Genomic DNA, 17,889 nt, shown 5'->3' with positions numbered 1-17,889 from the left:
GCGTTCACAAACGCGGCGTTTTAACCCCCAGAAACGTAATGTATAAACGAACTGATGAACCCCAGCATCTGCTGATGTCTGCGTAAGGGATCGTTGGTGTGGTTATAACGCGCAGAAGACCAAGAAATCTTACAGATGCCAAGGAATAAAGAGAGAAGGAGCTGGGTCACATAGGTTAACTAACGCTAACCTAGCTGTGGCTGGCGTAACTGCAGCGTTAAAACGGAGAGCTGAATACCCGAACGCCTGATCACTATATTACGTCTAAATATCACTTTATGGACGCAAAGCCTTCCAATAACGCTGGAAGGTTGGCTAACCTAACTTAGATTAGGTGGGTTACGCTTCCTCGCTGCAACTAACCTGGCTGGGTATTATTTTCACCGATCTGAGGTCGAAATCTAAACACGTAGCCGTTGCTACGCTATTCCAGAAGCTACTTTAGCAAACAGCTAACGGCGGAAACCAGCAACTTCGCGAATTGAACTCCAGCCACGGACGCTTTCGCTGGGCAGCTGCGACTAAGCTAGTTAGCAAGCTGGAGAACTACGCCAATCGCGGGCTCGGGCTAACAGAGCTAACGTTAGCTAGCTGGTGTCAGGGGTATTAACAGGAACGGGCTGGGCTTTTAGCTACACGAGCGACGTAATTTAGAATAACGGACGAAAATACAACACTGGTCAAGAATAATATCACCACGGCGCCGGCTACTCACTCAGATAATTAAGAGGGTTACGTCCCAGGCCCCCACATTATCGAGAAATCCAGCACGTCTCCACTCAGAGAGCGACTGTAAGTCCGACATTTCTGGCGTAGCTCACAGAAGCCCAGCTGAAGGCTCGGAAAGCTGTGCGAGCTCTCGCCTGCTCAGAGACAGACTGCTGGCGGTGCACGGCAGCGCATGCGCACTCGATCCTGCGTTTTTCAGGCTGCTGCATCTCCCTCCCGTCAGTCTTACAGCCTCAGCGGCGGGACAGAAGGTTTTAAGTGTTAGTTGGTGACATTGCGCGGTCACAGGAGTCGAAGTGGATCAGCTTCGCCTCTGTGGCGGTACAGGTTTGTTTCTAGAAACGTGTAAATGTAGTTAAAAGTTTGCAGAACAGCTGATCTCGCCACGAATAGCACTCGTTCACTCACCCATCCGCAACTTTTGGGGTGACTGAGAAACGATACAGCTTCCAGGCGCGTTTATGTGTGGGCACGTTTTGTGACTTGACTGCGAAGACGTCGGTTTACTTTAAACAGCCATAGGTTAGTTTCGTGAAAAACCCAACAGAACCGCAACTCACCTAAACAAAGACTGTCAAAGTCACTATGGTAACCTTTGTTACCCCTAAAAATGGTCCTGTAGTTCTTTTCCTTGCAGGTCAGCGCTGATTTACAGCGCCCCCCTACGGCAGGAACACTCCCAGCAACTCCCTCAATACAGACTTATGGAAATGGATCACCTACGTTTGTCCAAGAGAGATGAACCTCAAACCAGTCTGGAAATGAGCCTTGAACAAGAAAATGTGCAACTGGATTTTTATTGATTAATTCACCAAATGCCTGGAAGATTACATCACAACGTGTAGAGCTCCTTTTTCCTTTATTTTACATGAAAACTTTACACTTTATTTCTTTTTACTGTATATATATTTATATTTCCCCATATTTGAGGGAGGCAAAGTGGACATATATAGTTGCAAGGGAAGGAATGCTTTCAGAAAATATTTAAAAGCACTTCATAGAATTAAATACATCTGCATAAAAATGCACCCAGGGCTTCATACGCTCTGGTAATACCAAGGCTCGATACTGCTAGACTTAAGTACAAACATGTCTGCATTGTACAGTATATGTATATGTATTTGTTTTCTTGGTTTAGCTTGGTGTTGGTATGACAACACTGGCTGGAAGATAATAAGCGTGTTGGCTGACGTATTCATACTCAAAATCAGGAACCAGCTCAGCTGAGGGTTGGTGTGGAGAGAAAAAATTCTGCCTGCCAAGCAAATATCTTTAACAGCTCTTTACCACACACCTGCAGGGTTTACTGCTATGTAGAAGAAAAAAGAAAAATAAAAAATCAGGAATGCTTAAAATCCTCAGCCTTTCTCTAAATGTAGACCCAGCGGAACTCATTTCATTCATCTTTCAGAGGCCCAGCAAATTGTATGCACTTCATGCAGGGAAGAGTAGTGTACTGCCGAGTGAGTGGGAACTCCTGGAGGGAATGCTAAACAAAATCAACAAAAGTGTTTTGAGGGCAGCCATGTTACATCACCCACGTTCCCAGGCCAACACCGGGCCGGCTACATTTCACTGAAAGAGCCCTGAACTGGAATCGGCCTCCTCTCAATCTACATAAACATATTCAATAGAACATGCAAGGCTCCTCATTCAGAACTCTTACTGTTAAATGTCTGGTACTCACAACCCAAGGCAACTAGTCCTTCAACCTTGTGGAGCATAAATGCCATGTTACAGAGAAAATGCTTGTAATAAATAAATGTATAAGGTATGCCTAGATTGGGACATCCATAATAAGTTTTTTTTTTTTTGTTGTTTTAATTTACCAGTAACGAAAGCTCCAACCAGAAGCTACCAAATATCACAGTCCAGGAACTCTAATTACTGTAGTTTAATGAACGCTGCCTGAAGAGTCATGGATCTGTTACAGCAGTTTTCTGCCACAATTCCAGACTGGGGTTTTAACGATAAGCCTCTCTCCTCTTCATATAGGCACAGATATGCAAATCTGCTATAAATTACAAGCTTGTAAATGATGATATCTGAATTTTCTTTCAGCTCTGTGCATTTGGATATCGCTGTTTGTTCACTTATTAGAATAAGGACAAAATAATTCAACAGATAAGACAACAACAAAAAAACAAAACAAAAAAACACAAATCAACTGACCAACAATCAGGAACAGGATACACAACAGTACTTTCAGTAAATTATCATTGTTGCCATAATCCCCCTCCCTTTTAGAGTGTAGGACTAATATTATTTAACTTGAGCCACATTGCTGAAGAGAGAAGAGCCCTGCTGGGTCACACAGAGCCGTTCTCTCTTGAAGGGGAGCTGAGAGGTGAAAGATCAGGAGATCCAGACGTGGAGGACGACTTCAGGTGAGCAGTGTCAGCATCAGCTTCAAGCACTCCTGCACGGTCCTTCACACGAGAGGAGGGCCACGCATGCTCCAGCTCTCCAGGCCACCTCTGTTCCCAGTTCTCTACCGACACAGGCCCTACTGTGCTCTACGAGGCTGGGGCACGCGCAGCTGCCATTTCAGGAGCGGCGATGTGGAAGACTGAACCGATGCGGAGGAAGAAGCGGCGCAGGACGGCACGCAGCTCAGGGATGAGGTCGAACTGCATCATCTCGCACAGGTAGGGGTAATAACAGGAGGCATGCGGCTTGAACTGAGAGAGGGAGAGAATGTGTTCATTAGGGCTCCAAGTATTGGTCATTTCTGTAATCAACTATTATTCAAATAGTCAACCAGGCAAACCATTGCGCCTTCTTCAGTGCCCTTCAGTTTACCATCATTTACAGTTCTTTTTGTGATGAGTGAGGTCATTGCCTATTCTGTGCTCAGTGACATGCACAAATGAGGAACTACCTCACTTGACAAAGCTTGCTGGTGTGCAGGCTCTATTTTGGCCAGTCTGAGCAAAATTCCCAATTTCAATACTGATGATAGTGTCAGAGTTCACAATGTGACTTACAAGTCACATAAGTAAGACCAAACACATAGGCTTTGAATCTTGCCAGGGTTGTGGGTGTAATTTTTTTTTAATATTAAACAATATAGAACTACTGAATACTGTAATATGTATTGAATTAATTTGTTTTATGTCAATTTACCAGATTTTTAAACAGTCTACATCTGTTACAACTAATCCCACAGGCAGGGATAATTGTAACATTTGAACCTCACTTCGCTTCAGCTGAATTGTTCACAAATGGTAGGTATTAGAAACAAAGCTTTTGCTTCGGTTTGTAGCAGAGCTGTAGGTTGCTTGTTTACTTTGAAAACTATTAAGCAAAACTCAATGTGCCCTGTTCTCAAGCTGTCATAAATACTGCATTACAGATTTACTGAACATTATATTTTCATTTAAAACCAATTGAAATATAGAATATTTTTCTCTATACTCATCAACTTGTGACACCAGCCCTGTTTACATTAAAACATGTCCCATGGATGTTATCCATACATGCATGTGATGGGAAGGCACTGAGATCTAGCTGTGCTGATCCTGAGGACTCATTGTCACCAGACCTTTGTGAGTGTCAACACAATGCAACAAGCCTGACTACATTCTTAGTCTGACATGTGGACTCCACCCACAACCTTAAGCCTTAGACACATGTGCAGGACAGTACAATTTACCCATCCCAGCTGCCTGGCAATTTAACCCATATTTGTATTTTGACTGTGCTTCAGTACTAAGCAAACATACATAACTCATCATCTTTTCTTTGCCTGTACCTTAAAGGCCTAGATGAACAGAGAATACATTGTAGAGGCTACACGTTCACATTATCAGGTTGAAGTGGCACCAATCCGATTTTTTGCCCAAATGCGCCATCATTCAGTTTACCATGGCAACAGCACTGAACAGAAGATAAAGCCTGGAAACGATGGAAAAGCAACACCTCACCTTTTTTCACCTTTGTCTCGCTCCAATAAATGAAGAGCTATTCAGAGTTAATTATCTTCATTGAAGCTCATTCTGCTTGTTAGTTTGTGCTGATACACAAGATTCATTCACGTGACGTTACTGAGTAGGATGTGTGCATGTGAGTCATTTCAGGACACCAGTTCGTTCATATTAATGACGGATTTGAATCACTTACCTAAACGAGCCATCGTGCGAGAGAAATCGGATTTGAGTAATGAGGCTTGTAATGTGAATGTAGCTTTACTCTGCTGTGGCTCCACGAAAGACTGATTTAAAAATATAACTACTGCGCAGAGGCAAGAGATCCTACCAACATCTGTATGTAGAAGCTACACCTGAAAAAGGCAAGTGTAAACAAAGCCATGTCTTGATTGGATAAAGACGACAGGATATCAATGCAAAGTCTGAACAGGGCTTAACTGCTGCAGCCCTACTTTATGTTTTAGTAAAAGATCATGTGAGAGGCTGTAGACACAAAAAACAAGATCACATGCAAATATGATGACTAACGTCAAGACACACTTAAAATGAACTCAAAGGTCAACACAGAAAGAACAATGTTTTCTTTTTAAATTGAGGGGTTGTTACCAAAAAAAACAGACATTCAAAGCAGATGGAGTTCCTGGAGTTAACCTAGAACAGGACTGGGAAAAGTATGCTTTGATGTTCTCAGCACTTTGCTGAATGGCAAAGGCTGTCTGAATGAGCAACAGTGAAAGCCTGAGGTGGCAGACCTGCAACTCCTATTTTACATACTGTCATCATGCTGACAGACTGACTTCTCTGCCGGGTGCTTCCTGAGCTTTACATGTGCTCCTGAAGAATAGATGGAATACTCAAATAAGGGGCACTTGCGCAGGAAAAAAAAACAGAATTAGAAAAACCATTACACACACATATGCAGCAGTGCAGGAGCAAACTATTCAGCTCTATTTGTCTGAACTTTCCAACTGGAAGTCGCTCAACAGAGAAGCTTTGAAAATGCAATGTAAAGAGCCAGAGGGGATGTCTGAATCTACTCATGTGACATGGGGAAACTTGGCTTATCTTGGTAACTTGAGTGAGTGAGTGAGTATAAACAGTCATATGCAAAAACTTGGGTGCCCTGATTGATTTACACGTTTTGTTGATTTAACACATCCTCTACAGAGAGCACATTTCTGCATGTTTTAAGGCACAATTAACTGTTCATTTGCTGAATTTAATGTACTGGAAAAAATTAAACAAAAAAAAGAAGTTATAGCACACTTTATTATGATAAGTATTTTCTAATATATTAAACTCAAACAGAAATTGTGCACTACAATTTGCAGAAAACCATGCAACATTTGCTCTCTGTAGAGGATGTGTTAACTTTTCACAAAAAAAAAATTAACAAAGCGTCATTTGACCAGGTGTGCTCAAACTTTTGCATGCAACGGTATGTGCGTGCAACTGTATTACCTTGTTATCGGACAATCGGAGTGTTCTAGTGAGAAGGAGCAGCAGTAAGCTGGTCCAGGCCTCTCGGTGGCTCTCTGAGGTTAGGCTAATAAAGTAGGCCAAGGCTTCACTACACACACTAAAAAAAAAAAAAAAAAAAAAGAAATAATGCACTTTAGTAGTCCTCTTTTACTAACTATATGTTACAACAGTCTTTCATAAAACTACTTTTAAAAATGAAAGATGAAGTAAAGCAGTATTTTATATGTATATGCACTGACAACAAGTCATGGATTAACAAGCATTGTAAAACTACCACTGCAAAAAGACTGAAGTGCAAGCCACTTTGTTTGGCTTTTTATTGCATCCAGATGTATCGCACCATCCAAGCTGTCTCAGCGATTGAGTTTGAACTAGCTGAGCAAATTAAATCACATGGCTACACTTGGTTGTGGTGAGCCCCACATCCCTGCGCCCACACTCACAGTAGCAGGCGCGTCTGGATGTCTGGCCAGGCCTCTTGCAGCCTCTGGTCCGAATACATCTGGAAGAGGATTCTCAGACTACAGGCCAGGCTACTGGTCTCCTGCTTCAACAAGTTGGGTTTGGATTTGCCCTTGAAACCTGCAGGAGCATTAGGGCAAAACATCAGGAACTTTAAATTAATTAATGGCTGATGTGATAAAATATAAAGCAAACAATCAAACTTACCAGCTCTCCAGAGTGCAGTCCTCTGCTCATTGTTAGAGTTGAAGTCCTTGGCAAAAGTGTGGGACTCTAGCAGGCAGTCAAGTAGTTTGAAGAGATGCTGGGGAGAAAGGTGCTTGTACATGCCCTGCTCTGATTCGGCCTGTGCTTCGCTCTCCTCATTGTCTTCCAGAGCATCTCTCTATTGGGGGTGAGGGGGGTGCAGACCATAGAGCCCATTGTGATATCAGCCTTGCATTTGCCTTCTGCATTACTACAGATCATAAAGTGCGCATATACAATTTGTACCAATTAGCCAGACTTGTTTTGGTATATGCAATGTTGTGCAAAACCACCACATTTTATTTATTGCTTGTTTTGACTGGAAATTAAGAAAAAAAATATTCATTTTTTATAAAGATATTTATGAAAAATGTCTGACCAAAATGCTATAACTGACAACAGGAAATTTTGTCAAATTAAACAAAGCAGCTGCTGGTGTTCTAAGAAAAATGGATTGAACACCCCAAAGTCAAAAATGCAAACACTGAATTTTAGAGGTGTGGAAAAATCTCCCTGCAGATTTGTTTGAGAAAAAAGTCTCTCAAAAAGAATGGAAGCTTTAATAAAGTCAAAAGGACAGAACAAAAGTTGATATTAAATTTGCTGTTTCTGCTTTTTTGTAATTTTCAGAAAAATGAATAACTTGTAATTAATCGCCATTATTCTCCATCTTTTGCATGGTGCTATATGCATACAGAGACCCCCAAATGTACACTAAAACACTTTAATGGAAGGATTTTCATAAATAAATACACAGAGAAACAGACCAGAGCAGCAGCCATGTTCTCAGCATCCTCCTTCTTGCTGGTAGCAGGGTAGAAAACGATGTTGTCTATAGTCTGAATGAGCTCCAGCTGCACCACACACTTTATGAGTAGCCCTGCAAACAACCTCTGATCTGACACCCCTGTGATACAGTACATGGGTCTTAATGAAACCACAGCACAGCAAGAATATTAAGTGGAACCAATAACATTTACAAGGCAGTGTAATCTTTACAGAATAATGTCAGTACATTTCCATTATTAGATATGTTGCCTTGGAGACTGAGCATGACAACGACTCTTGAAATAGAATTCGCAGAAGCGAGCGGTGACAGCTAACAGAGTGAGGTCATAGTCAGTCATAACGTATGTACTTCATGGAAACTCAACAGGATGCAGATGATTCTATGACACTGGTGAGAGGAGGAAAAGGTCAATATGAGTAGGTGAGAGGAGGTGAATGCAGCTTACGTGCATGGGGCTTTCCCCTCCAGGCCTCATCACTGGCCGTGGACATCTGACTCTGCCCTCTCTCTGAAAGTGTCCGTTCAAAGCTGCTCTGAGACTGAGAGTCTACCTCCACATCCTGTAAAATACAGAACATGTTCCACATTCTAGATAATGAAAATATAGTCCACTTGAGTTTGGTATTGTCTGGATTCTGGGTGTGTCACTGTTTTTTTTCTCTCTCTTGGATTATGGGCCTGTTGGTTGGCTATTATCCTTGTGTGCCTGTCCATGTGGCCATGCGTGTGTGTTATTTACTCATGATAGTCATCTCACCATGTGTTTCCCATCTCCCACCTCCTCTTCCTGCCCAGCCGGTCGCCATGTCAACAAGCTGTTAGGAGGAGAATAATCATGTCAACCTCAGTAGCATTTAATTACAGCATTTCATAAGGATAAACTCAACTTCTTTAAAACCAGGCTTATGAGTGAAGCAGTCACTGACAGACATTAGACCCTACCAATGCAATCTATTTAGATACACAAACAGAATAATGCGCAAAAGTCCTCCCATTCATTTATATAATTTCTAGGCAATTTCAAGTGTAGGTTTTCAGCATCAGCAAAAAAGCAGAAAACATGACAACATAAACTTCAATAATTAAATATAGATTTTTTTTCAGCATTTGCGTCTACCCTCTGCCTTTATTATGGCCTTCGATCTTTTCTGGAGACTTTTTTTTAAAGTTTTTTTTTAAAAATGCACATTTTCTGCTTCTTGAGATTTGCTAATGTTCTTCTTTTTGGTCCATTTTCTTTTCTCCAAAATGGCTTTTTTGACGGTTACACATAATCTCAGACTCTGTGTTCCATTGTCTTCTCACAGAGGAAGGGTGGACAGAATCACTAGTGGATTTTTCAGATCTGAAGCAAGAGCGGAGGTGATCATCTTCTGTCCCTCAAAGAAAGAAAACTAAGTATTGTTTATCTGGTGGGGACAGTTTTGGTGGTCTACCAGGTCTTGCATGGTTGTTAAATCACATTTTCTCTGCATCTTATAAGTATTTTTTTTAACTCCAGTTTCAAAAACTCCTGTTTTATCCACCCACGTTCTTTTGACTTTCCCCCCTTTCTTACGCACTGGATCTTACTTCTAATGTCCTCAGAAATATATCCTGAAAAATAAAAGACTTGTACTATTTTGACTGGAAATTAAAAAGTCAAGTTGTGTAGCAATAGACAGATAGATAGCTATCTATCAATCTTGCTATCAATTGATAGATAAACATATAATTATTTAACTGTAGTAAAAGTATCTGAAAATTTCAGTGCAGACAGGCTCATCTCTAAGTTAAGAAGATCTAAGAAGAGCAAAGATGTGAGGCTTACGCATGAGGGCTGGTAGACTGGAATATCTCCAGCATGCAGGCACAGGTGATGTCCCACACCTCCGCAGTGAACTTCTCTCCATTCTGTATTACCAAGTTCTCCAAACAGTTTGTGCCTGAACGTGCCAGCTGCTCATTATCTGAGAATAAGGAGAGAGGCACATGTGTGGGTCGCATGCAGATTCATCCCTTTTCTCTTCCATAAATCCTGCTGGGGAAAACATGGTTCATGCCATGTACAGGTGTCACATTTGAAATGCTCTCTTCAGCAGTGGCATGACTAACATGACAATACCTACAACCTACTTGTCCACACCCGGTTATCTCAATTAGATGCCTTGCGGTGGTGCCTCGCCTAGTATTATCTGAATTATGTTCTTTTGCAACTGTTTAACAAAACATCTAAGGAGCAACACACTGCAAGCCTTCTCCCTTAAAACACATGTTGGTGAAGCACTGGTTGTGAGCAAAAGAGATTCCCACCTTGTTTGACACACCACTGCAGCTGAGCAAAGACGTCAGCCAACAACACCTCACTGAGTGGCTCATAGAACTGTGTGAAGACGTCACAGATAGCGTACAGTGCGTGGTTACATGTAGTGGTCATCCATTCTGTTTTCTGTGTAGAAAAGGAACACATTGGGAATGTTTAGACAACTGCTGTTTGTTTTATTTATGATTTAAAGATATGGGGACTTAAATGTCAGTTAACGTTTTGACTAGTATCACAAGTGTGCCTGACTGGTTCACCTCAGTTTGCTGCTCTGGAAGCTTCATGTTGTCAAAGATGCGGAAGACGATGCGGAAGAGGTCATGCCACCAGTGCTTCTCAAAAGTGTGTCCGTAACTCTTCATTATTTCAAACATCACTGTCAGGCCTCTGAAATATACACACACACACACACACACACACACACACACGTCAAAAGGTTCTGAAAAAAACTCCCAACATCATGAACAGCATATTAGTAGATCAGCTTACCTGGTCCTGATATCCAGCTTGCAGCGGTTGATGATGCAGGAGAGCTCAAACAGGATGGGGAACCAGCCTCGCACCCACACCCGGTCGCCAGGGGCAACGTTCATGTCATCACTAGTGTACTCTCTCAAAGCCTGAACAGGATGAGAGTGAGACAGCCATTTAGTCTTTTAAAGCAACATCAACAATTTTACCTTAAAATAAGAGCTTCAAAACCATTTTGATTGTACAGTGAGTTATAATAGCCAGAATGGTGTCCATCATTACCACTCCAGCTTGGAACAGCTGCTATAACACTATGTAAATTTGGAGGAGTGGAGGAGTCCTTTATGCTTTATGGTGTCATGTCACACATCAACAGCTATGGTTCCTCAACAAGCTATAAGCACAAGCCAGCTCAGTATTCCTAGTATGGACATTGTGGAAGAGGCTGCCAAAATGTTGTCAGGTAAAGAGAGGAAGAGGAAAAGAGAGAGAGTGGCCAAGCAAGAGAAAATATCAGACTAGCTATCATTGGCAAGAGCTAAAAAAGATAAAAAGATGCAAGACAGTCTCAGGGATGATGGAAAAACAAATATCCAACAGAGTGTAAGCTGCATCCCTGCCAACATTATTCATGAAAGACTGCAATGTAGACTGTAATCCTATCTGTGTCATTCTTGTCTGACAGTTTTGTAGATTTTCTGGATGCCAAAAGTTATTTAACCTCAGTCCTGTTTCAGGCAGGCACGCAAAGAAATAGATTCATCTCATGGCAAAAAGTTTGGACAGTCTTTATTAATTTCACACTAAATAAGCCTTGAAAGTCATGCAGGTATATATGGACGCTACAGATTACACATGCAATTTCAGTTATTTACACAGAGAAACAAGTAATCACGAGTGTAATCTGTAAAGTCCACATACTTATGTGATGAATGTGCACACAAAGATTCTGTATCCTTTATCTTGTCAACAAATGCCAATGGGGTGGTGCTGAGCATGATTTGTACTGACAACAGTAAATATTTGCAACAGTAGTTGAACCCAAGAGCAAAAAAAAAACAAAAAAAAAAACCCCGCCACACCCAATCTTGCATAGTGCTGCTTTAAGACTAAGCATCAGCAGCCACTAGCAAAGTGTGGCTGTATATGAACACATACTGACCTGTGGTCTGTCAGACACATATTTGGCACAGTGGCGAATGAGGCGAATGGCTTCCATGCTAATGTCAGGGAACGCAGCATTACACACAAACTCAGACAGACACTTCACTGCGTCCTGGAATGAATCGATGGCTGCTGCAAAGTGCTGCTGAAACGTGTGCACTAAAAAAAAAAAAAAAAAAGATTTAATACGATATTTAAAAATTCCACAAATTACTTATGTTTAGGACAATGACATTTAATCGCACCAAGATGAATTGTCACAATAAGCCATAATATGCTTCTCTGAACATATCAGTATCTAAAGAAAAATCAACCAACTGCATGTTTCATTACAAAGAGAGCATAATTAGTCATGTTTACATGTATTTAATACATATCAGTATCTGAAACTTTGAAAAGCAAAATTACATTCATAGTTTTTGATAGCACTTTATAATAAGGTATAATCAAAAGGATGCAATATTGAGGCATTCTGTTATGCTTCCTGTTAACTTATTAAACCTCAAACAGAATATTGTGAAATATTGTTTTTACACATCAGAACATTTTCTGAGAAACTGAAGTATTTCATTTTTGCCATATAACCCACCCATATTTAAATTAACTAGGTCAAAGGTTGGAGGTGCTTGTGTCACTGCCCCTCTGTCAGATAGGAAGCTGCTGATACTCACTGACTATGTGACCGGTGGTCTGGAAAGCCAATTCCACTATGGTCTCATCATGATCTGATGCTGCCTGGTGGAATACAGAGAAGATATTCTTCCATCCAGAGCGAATGTTAGCAGCTTGAGAGTTCACCATCTGAGCCACACAGCGGATGACCATGTCACGGATAGTGGGAGACCTGGAAAAGATGGATAAAAGTCATTACAACCTCAGGCCCAATTTCTCCTACTGAATGCAAGGCATTCTCCTATTCTGTTCCTCTTCTAGTTTCTCTTTCACACATGAGCCCTAACCTGTTCTTCTTCATAATGTGCTCAAACGGCCGGAGGAAATCCTTCTGGAAACGGAAGTTGGCCAATTCTCCCTTCTCCAAGAACTTCATAGAAAGCTGTCTTAGAGAGTCCACAGCAAAGATGGCCACATCCTCATTAGGGTTGCAGCCCACCTATAATGACAGCAAAAATACAGTAGAAACATCTAACCAAAAAGCCAGTACAGATTCTACATTTATATGACTACAGCTGCAAACCTCCTCTCCTTGGATCACCACCTTATCGTGGTGGAGGGGTTTGCGTGCTTGAATGATCTTAGGAGCTATGTTGTCTGGAGCAAAAGCTCCTGGTAGGGTCTCCCATGGCAAACTGGTCCTAGGTGACAGGTCAGACAAAGTGTGATCCATAATAACCCCTATGAAGACAGAAAAACAGGACTTGTGTACCCTGCCCGGAACAGGGTTACCGGGGCCCCACCCTGGAGCCAGGCCTGGGGGAGGGGCTCGCCAGCGAGCGTCTGGTGGCCGGGCATTTACTCATGGTGCCCGGCCGGGCCCAGCCCGAAGGAGTTACATGAGTCCCCCCTCCCATCGACCCACCACCAATGGGAGGGGCAGTAGTAGGGGTTCGGTGCGTTGTGGATCGGGCAGTGTCCGAAGGCGTGGGCCTTGGCGTTCTGATCCTCGGTTGCTGAAACTGGCTTTTGGAACTTGGAACGTTACCTCAGTGGCGGGGAAGGAGCCTGAGTTGGTGCGCGAGGTTGAGAGATACCGGCTAGATATAGTCGGGCTCACCTCAACACACAGCTTGGGCTCTGGGTCCAATCTCCTTGAGAGGGGCTGGACTTTATTCTTTTCTGGAGTTGCCCATGGTGAGAGGCGGCGGGCAGGTGTGGGCTTTCTCATAGCCCCTCGACTCGGTGCCTGTATGTTGGGGTTTTCTCCGGTGGACGAGAGGGTAGCTTCCCTACGCCTTCGGGTTGGGGAACGGGTCCTGACTGTTGTCTGTGCTTATGCACCGAACAGCAGTTCAGAGTACCCAGCCTTCTTAGAGTCCTTGGGAAGGGTGCTTGAAAGTGCTCCTTCTGGAGACTCTATTGTCCTACTGGGGGACTTCAACGCTCACGTGGGCAATGACAGTGAGACCTGGAGGGGTGTGATTGGGAGGAATGGCCTCTCTGATCTGAACCCGAGTGGTGTTCAGTTTTTGGACTTCTGTGCAAACCACAGTTTGTCCATCACGAACACCATGTTTGAACACAAGGATGTCCATAAGTGCACATGGCACCAGGACACCCTAGGCCGCAGTTCAATGATTGACTTTGTAGTCGTGTCATCGGACTTGCGGCCATGTGTTTTGGACACTCGGGTAAAGAGAGGAGCTGAGCTGTCAACTGATCACCACCTGGTGGTGAGTTGGTTCAGGTGGTGGGGGAAGATGCCGGTCAGACCAGGCAAGCCCAAACGCATAGTGAGGGTTTGCTGGGAACGTCTAGCAGAAGAACCTGTCAGATTGATCTTCAACTCACACCTCCGTCAGAACTTTGACCAGATATCGGGGGAGGTGGGGGACATTGACTCAGAATGGGCCATGTTCCGTTCCTCCATTGCTGAAGCGGCTGACTGTAGCTGTGGCCGTAAGGTAGTTGGTGCCTGTCGGGGCGGTAATCCTCGAACCCGGTGGTGGACACCCCAGGTGAGAGATGCCGTCAAGCTGAAGAAGGAGTCCTACCGGGCATGGTTGGCCTGTGGGACACCAGAGGCAGCTGGCAGGTATCGACAGGCCAAGCGATCTGCGGCTTCAGTTGTTGCCAAGGCAAAAACCCGTGTATGGGAGGAGTTTGGTGAGGCCTTGGAAAGTGACTTTAAGTCGGCTCCGAAAAGATTCTGGCAAACCGTCAGGCGACTCAGAAGGGGAAAGCAGTGTGCCACTAGCACTGTATATAGTGGAGATGGTGTGCTGCTGACTTCGACTGAAGACGTCATTGGGCGGTGGAAGGAATACTTTGAGGACCTTCTCAATCCCACCGACACGTTCTCCAGTGAGGAGGCTGAGTCTGGGGACATGGGAATAGGCTTGTCCATTACTGAGGCCGAAGTCGCTAAGGTAGTTAAGAAGCTCCTTGGTGGCAAGGCTCCAGGGGTGGATGAGATCCGCCCTGAGTTCCTCAAGGCTCTGGATGTTGTGGGGCTGTCTTGGCTGACACGTCTTTTCAACATTGCGTGGACATCGGGGACGGTGCCACTGGCTTGGCAGACTGGGGTGGTGGTGCCTCTTTTTAAAAAAGGGGACCGGAGGGTGTGTTCCAACTACAGGGGAATCACACTCCTCAGCCTCCCTGGCAAGGTCTATGCAGGGGTACTGGAGAAGAGAGTCCGGCTTATAGTCGAACCTCGGATCCAGGAGGAACAGTGCGGGTTCCGCCCTGGTCGTGGAACACTGGACCAACTCTTCACCCTCTCCAGGATTCTGGAGGGTTCATGGGAGTTTGCCCAACCAGTCCACATGTGCTTTGTGGATCTGGAGAAGGCATTCGACTGTGTTCCCCGGGGTATTCTGTGGGAGGTGCTTGGGGAGTACGGGGTACATGGCTCTTTGCTACGAGCCATTCAGGCCCTGTACAAACAAAGCTGGAGTTTGGTTCGCATAGCCGGCAGTAAGTCAGACTCGTTCCCAGTGAGAGTTGGACTCCGTCAGGGCTGCCCTTTGTCACCGATTCTATTCATAATTTTTATGGATAGAATTTCTAGGCGCAGTCAAGGGATGGAGGGTGTCCGGTTTGGTGACCTCAGGGTCACATCACTGCTGTTTGCAGATGATGTGGTCCTATTGGGGACATCAGGCCGCGAACTTCAGCTTTCGCTGGATCGGTTTGCAGCCGAGTGTGAAGCGGCTGGGATGAGAATCAGTACCTCTAAATCCGAGACCATGGTTCTCAGGCGGAAAAGGGTGGAGAGCCCTCTCTGGGTCGGGGATAGGCTCTTGCCTCAAGTGGAGGAGTTCAAGTATCTCGGGGTCTTGTTCACGAGTGATGGTACAAGGGAGCGGGAGATTGACAGGCGGATTGGTGCTGGGTCAGCAGTGATGCGGGCTCTTTACCGGTCTGTTGTGGTAAAGAAAGAGCTGAGCCATAAGGCAAGGCTCTCGATTTACCGGTCGATCTACGTTCCCACCCTCACCTATGGTCATGAGCTTTGGGTAATGACCGAAAGAATAAGATCGCGAATACAAGCAGCCGAAATGAGTTTCCTCCGCAGGGTGGCTGGACTCTCCCTTAGAGATAGGGTGAGAAGTTCAGTCATCCGGGAAGGACTCGGAGTAGAGCCGCTGCTTCTTCACGTCGAGAGGAGCCAGCTGAGGTGGTTCGGGCATCTGGTTAGGATGCCTCCTGGACGCCTCCCTCGGGAGGTGTCACAGGCGAGTCCACCTGGGAGGAGACCCCGGGGAAGACCCAGGACACGCTGGCGCGACTATATCGCCCAGCTGGCCTGGGAGCGCCTCGGAATCCCCCTTGGAGAGCTGGTGGAAGTGGCTGGGGAAAGGGAGGTCTGGGCTTCATTGCTTAGGATGCTGCCCCCGCGACCCGAACCCCGGACAAGCGGAAGATAATGGATGGATGGATGGAGCTGCAAACCTCTAAAGATTCAAATGATGAATCACCTTAAAAGTGGATCCAATTCTTACCTTGTTGAAGTGGTCTCCGATGACCTGCCAAATGCGAGACCACTGCAGACGGATTCGGTTCATGTTGTAGTAGGAGATTTCCACAATCTTCTGCAGGCTGAACATGCGTGGCTGGTGGGCTGAGGCCAGCTCATCCATGGACACTGCACACAGCCAGCGCACAAAGTCCACTGGGAAAGAAGAACTTTCATTAATAACCAGCAACAAATCTGGTTTTAAAATATAGTCAAGAGCTATACATCTTTTTGAAGTGATTTCAGTTAACAAGGTGAGGAGATGCTTTTGCAAAGAACTGTAACTAAAAAAAAAAAAGCGTTTGATTTAATAGAACGTTGGAAATATTTCACATGAAAATGAGGCAAGAGGGACTGCATGAAGTGCACCAGGTATGATAGTACAAGCTAACTAAAACAATACAGAAGAAAACCAACAGCTCCCACATCAATTCAAAGATGCAAAAAAAACATATATGCACATACCAATTGCATTTCCATCAAGCCTGGTGGATCCTGTGAAAATTCTGGCAGACAAAATGGAAAAACAAGTTAAACATTAAAAGGACAACACAAAGTATGCAACATTTAGTGTGCTTTACAGTGGTCTTTGTTCTGTCACCTGTCCACTGCTACCACCACACTCTGAGAGCTAGTTTCACCCACTGATTCCTGGATATGAGCCATCTGACGCCTGTCTGGACCCCCAACTAGTGTGCCTGTGATAGGTCAAGAACACTGTTAGAGACAGCAAGTCCAATAAGCTACAAGGACAGTGTTTATGCCCTACTAAGAAAACAATGGTAAAGTGCCTCTATGATGTGCTGCTGTCCTTAGAGAGAACTAAACATGATAAATTGCCTTACCTAAGCCAAGAGGCATGAACTCCTCTCCTCCTGTTGGAAAGCCCTTCATGCCACTTCCTTGGTCTCTGACTACACCCGAGATATAACGTGTCTTTACCCCGGTGCCTATCAGCTGAGCCAACTCCAACTGACTGATACACCGCAGAATCTACAGTGGGCAAAAGATGAGCAGGAAGCATGAGAAGAGCAAAAGTCAACTAACAACAATAAAGTACTGTATGAATTAGAGGTGGACAATATGTCAAAAGTATAGTATTGCGATACCTCAAGAAATTTTCACCATACTTGGTATATCTTTTTTTTTATTAATCTGATCAGTAGAGCTACATTTTATAAAAATATCAAAAACTTTGAACATAATGAATTTTATTAAATATTCCACATATGATGTTGCACTAAATCCAGTGAAATAGGACTAATTTTGCTCTTTATAATGAAACATGCATTGATCAGTGTACTGCAAGTACTGACAGTATCCATGATATGCTTAGAAAAGCATTTTGTATTGATACATCACAACAGCAATATATATTGTTTTATTGCCCAGCCCTTGCATTAATATGAAGCCCACCTCATGCCATGAGTTGCCAAGGTAATTTCCATCAGTGTGTGCCACAGTGATGAGGGTCTTGATGGTGTCAATGTTCTTCTGCTTCATCTCTGTGATACTGGAGCTAGCTGTGAGCAGCGTGAACCTGGCCAATGCCTGGATATATGCATCTCGCTCCAACTACAAAGACACAAACAAGTCACAAAATGGAGTAGAAATTAGGAGTTCACACAAATCACTGATTAAGGTCACTCAGCTTGATGCAACAGGGTAAAGTACTCTA

General features: G+C 44.0%; 2 protein-coding genes across 2 annotated transcripts in view; both read right to left on the bottom strand.

Moving 5' to 3' along the window:
• bcl2l1 (BCL2 like 1) overlaps positions 1-888 on the bottom strand; it is a 28,711-nt gene extending 27,823 nt beyond the window's left edge. Inside the window, exon 1 of the mRNA XM_017712753.2 lies at positions 716-888. The gene's annotated coding sequence lies outside the window, so the exon portion shown is untranslated. The remainder of the gene's footprint in view (positions 1-715) is intronic.
• Positions 889-1,510: 622 nt separating this feature from the next.
• The window catches only part of arfgef2 (ADP-ribosylation factor guanine nucleotide-exchange factor 2 (brefeldin A-inhibited)), a 32,057-nt gene continuing 15,678 nt past the window's right edge, over positions 1,511-17,889 (bottom strand). Inside the window, exons 21-39 of the mRNA XM_037541193.1 lie at positions 17,628-17,786; positions 17,057-17,204; positions 16,813-16,909; positions 16,677-16,717; positions 16,198-16,367; positions 12,535-12,686; positions 12,247-12,419; positions 11,574-11,734; positions 10,430-10,560; positions 10,198-10,327; positions 9,931-10,066; positions 9,449-9,587; positions 8,396-8,453; positions 8,084-8,198; positions 7,616-7,755; positions 6,810-6,987; positions 6,584-6,722; positions 6,120-6,237; positions 1,511-3,410 (exon numbers count right to left, since the gene is read on the bottom strand). Coding sequence (XP_037397090.1) covers positions 3,246-3,410; positions 6,120-6,237; positions 6,584-6,722; positions 6,810-6,987; positions 7,616-7,755; positions 8,084-8,198; positions 8,396-8,453; positions 9,449-9,587; positions 9,931-10,066; positions 10,198-10,327; positions 10,430-10,560; positions 11,574-11,734; positions 12,247-12,419; positions 12,535-12,686; positions 16,198-16,367; positions 16,677-16,717; positions 16,813-16,909; positions 17,057-17,204; positions 17,628-17,786 — 2,550 coding nt within the window. The 3' untranslated portion in view covers positions 1,511-3,245. The remainder of the gene's footprint in view (positions 3,411-6,119; positions 6,238-6,583; positions 6,723-6,809; positions 6,988-7,615; positions 7,756-8,083; positions 8,199-8,395; positions 8,454-9,448; positions 9,588-9,930; positions 10,067-10,197; positions 10,328-10,429; positions 10,561-11,573; positions 11,735-12,246; positions 12,420-12,534; positions 12,687-16,197; positions 16,368-16,676; positions 16,718-16,812; positions 16,910-17,056; positions 17,205-17,627; positions 17,787-17,889) is intronic.

The sequence above is a fragment of the Pygocentrus nattereri genome, chromosome 9, assembly GCF_015220715.1.
Source record: "Pygocentrus nattereri isolate fPygNat1 chromosome 9, fPygNat1.pri, whole genome shotgun sequence".
Taxonomy (NCBI): Eukaryota; Metazoa; Chordata; class Actinopteri; order Characiformes; family Serrasalmidae; genus Pygocentrus; species Pygocentrus nattereri.
This window is presented reverse-complemented; position numbering and strand designations above follow the sequence as displayed.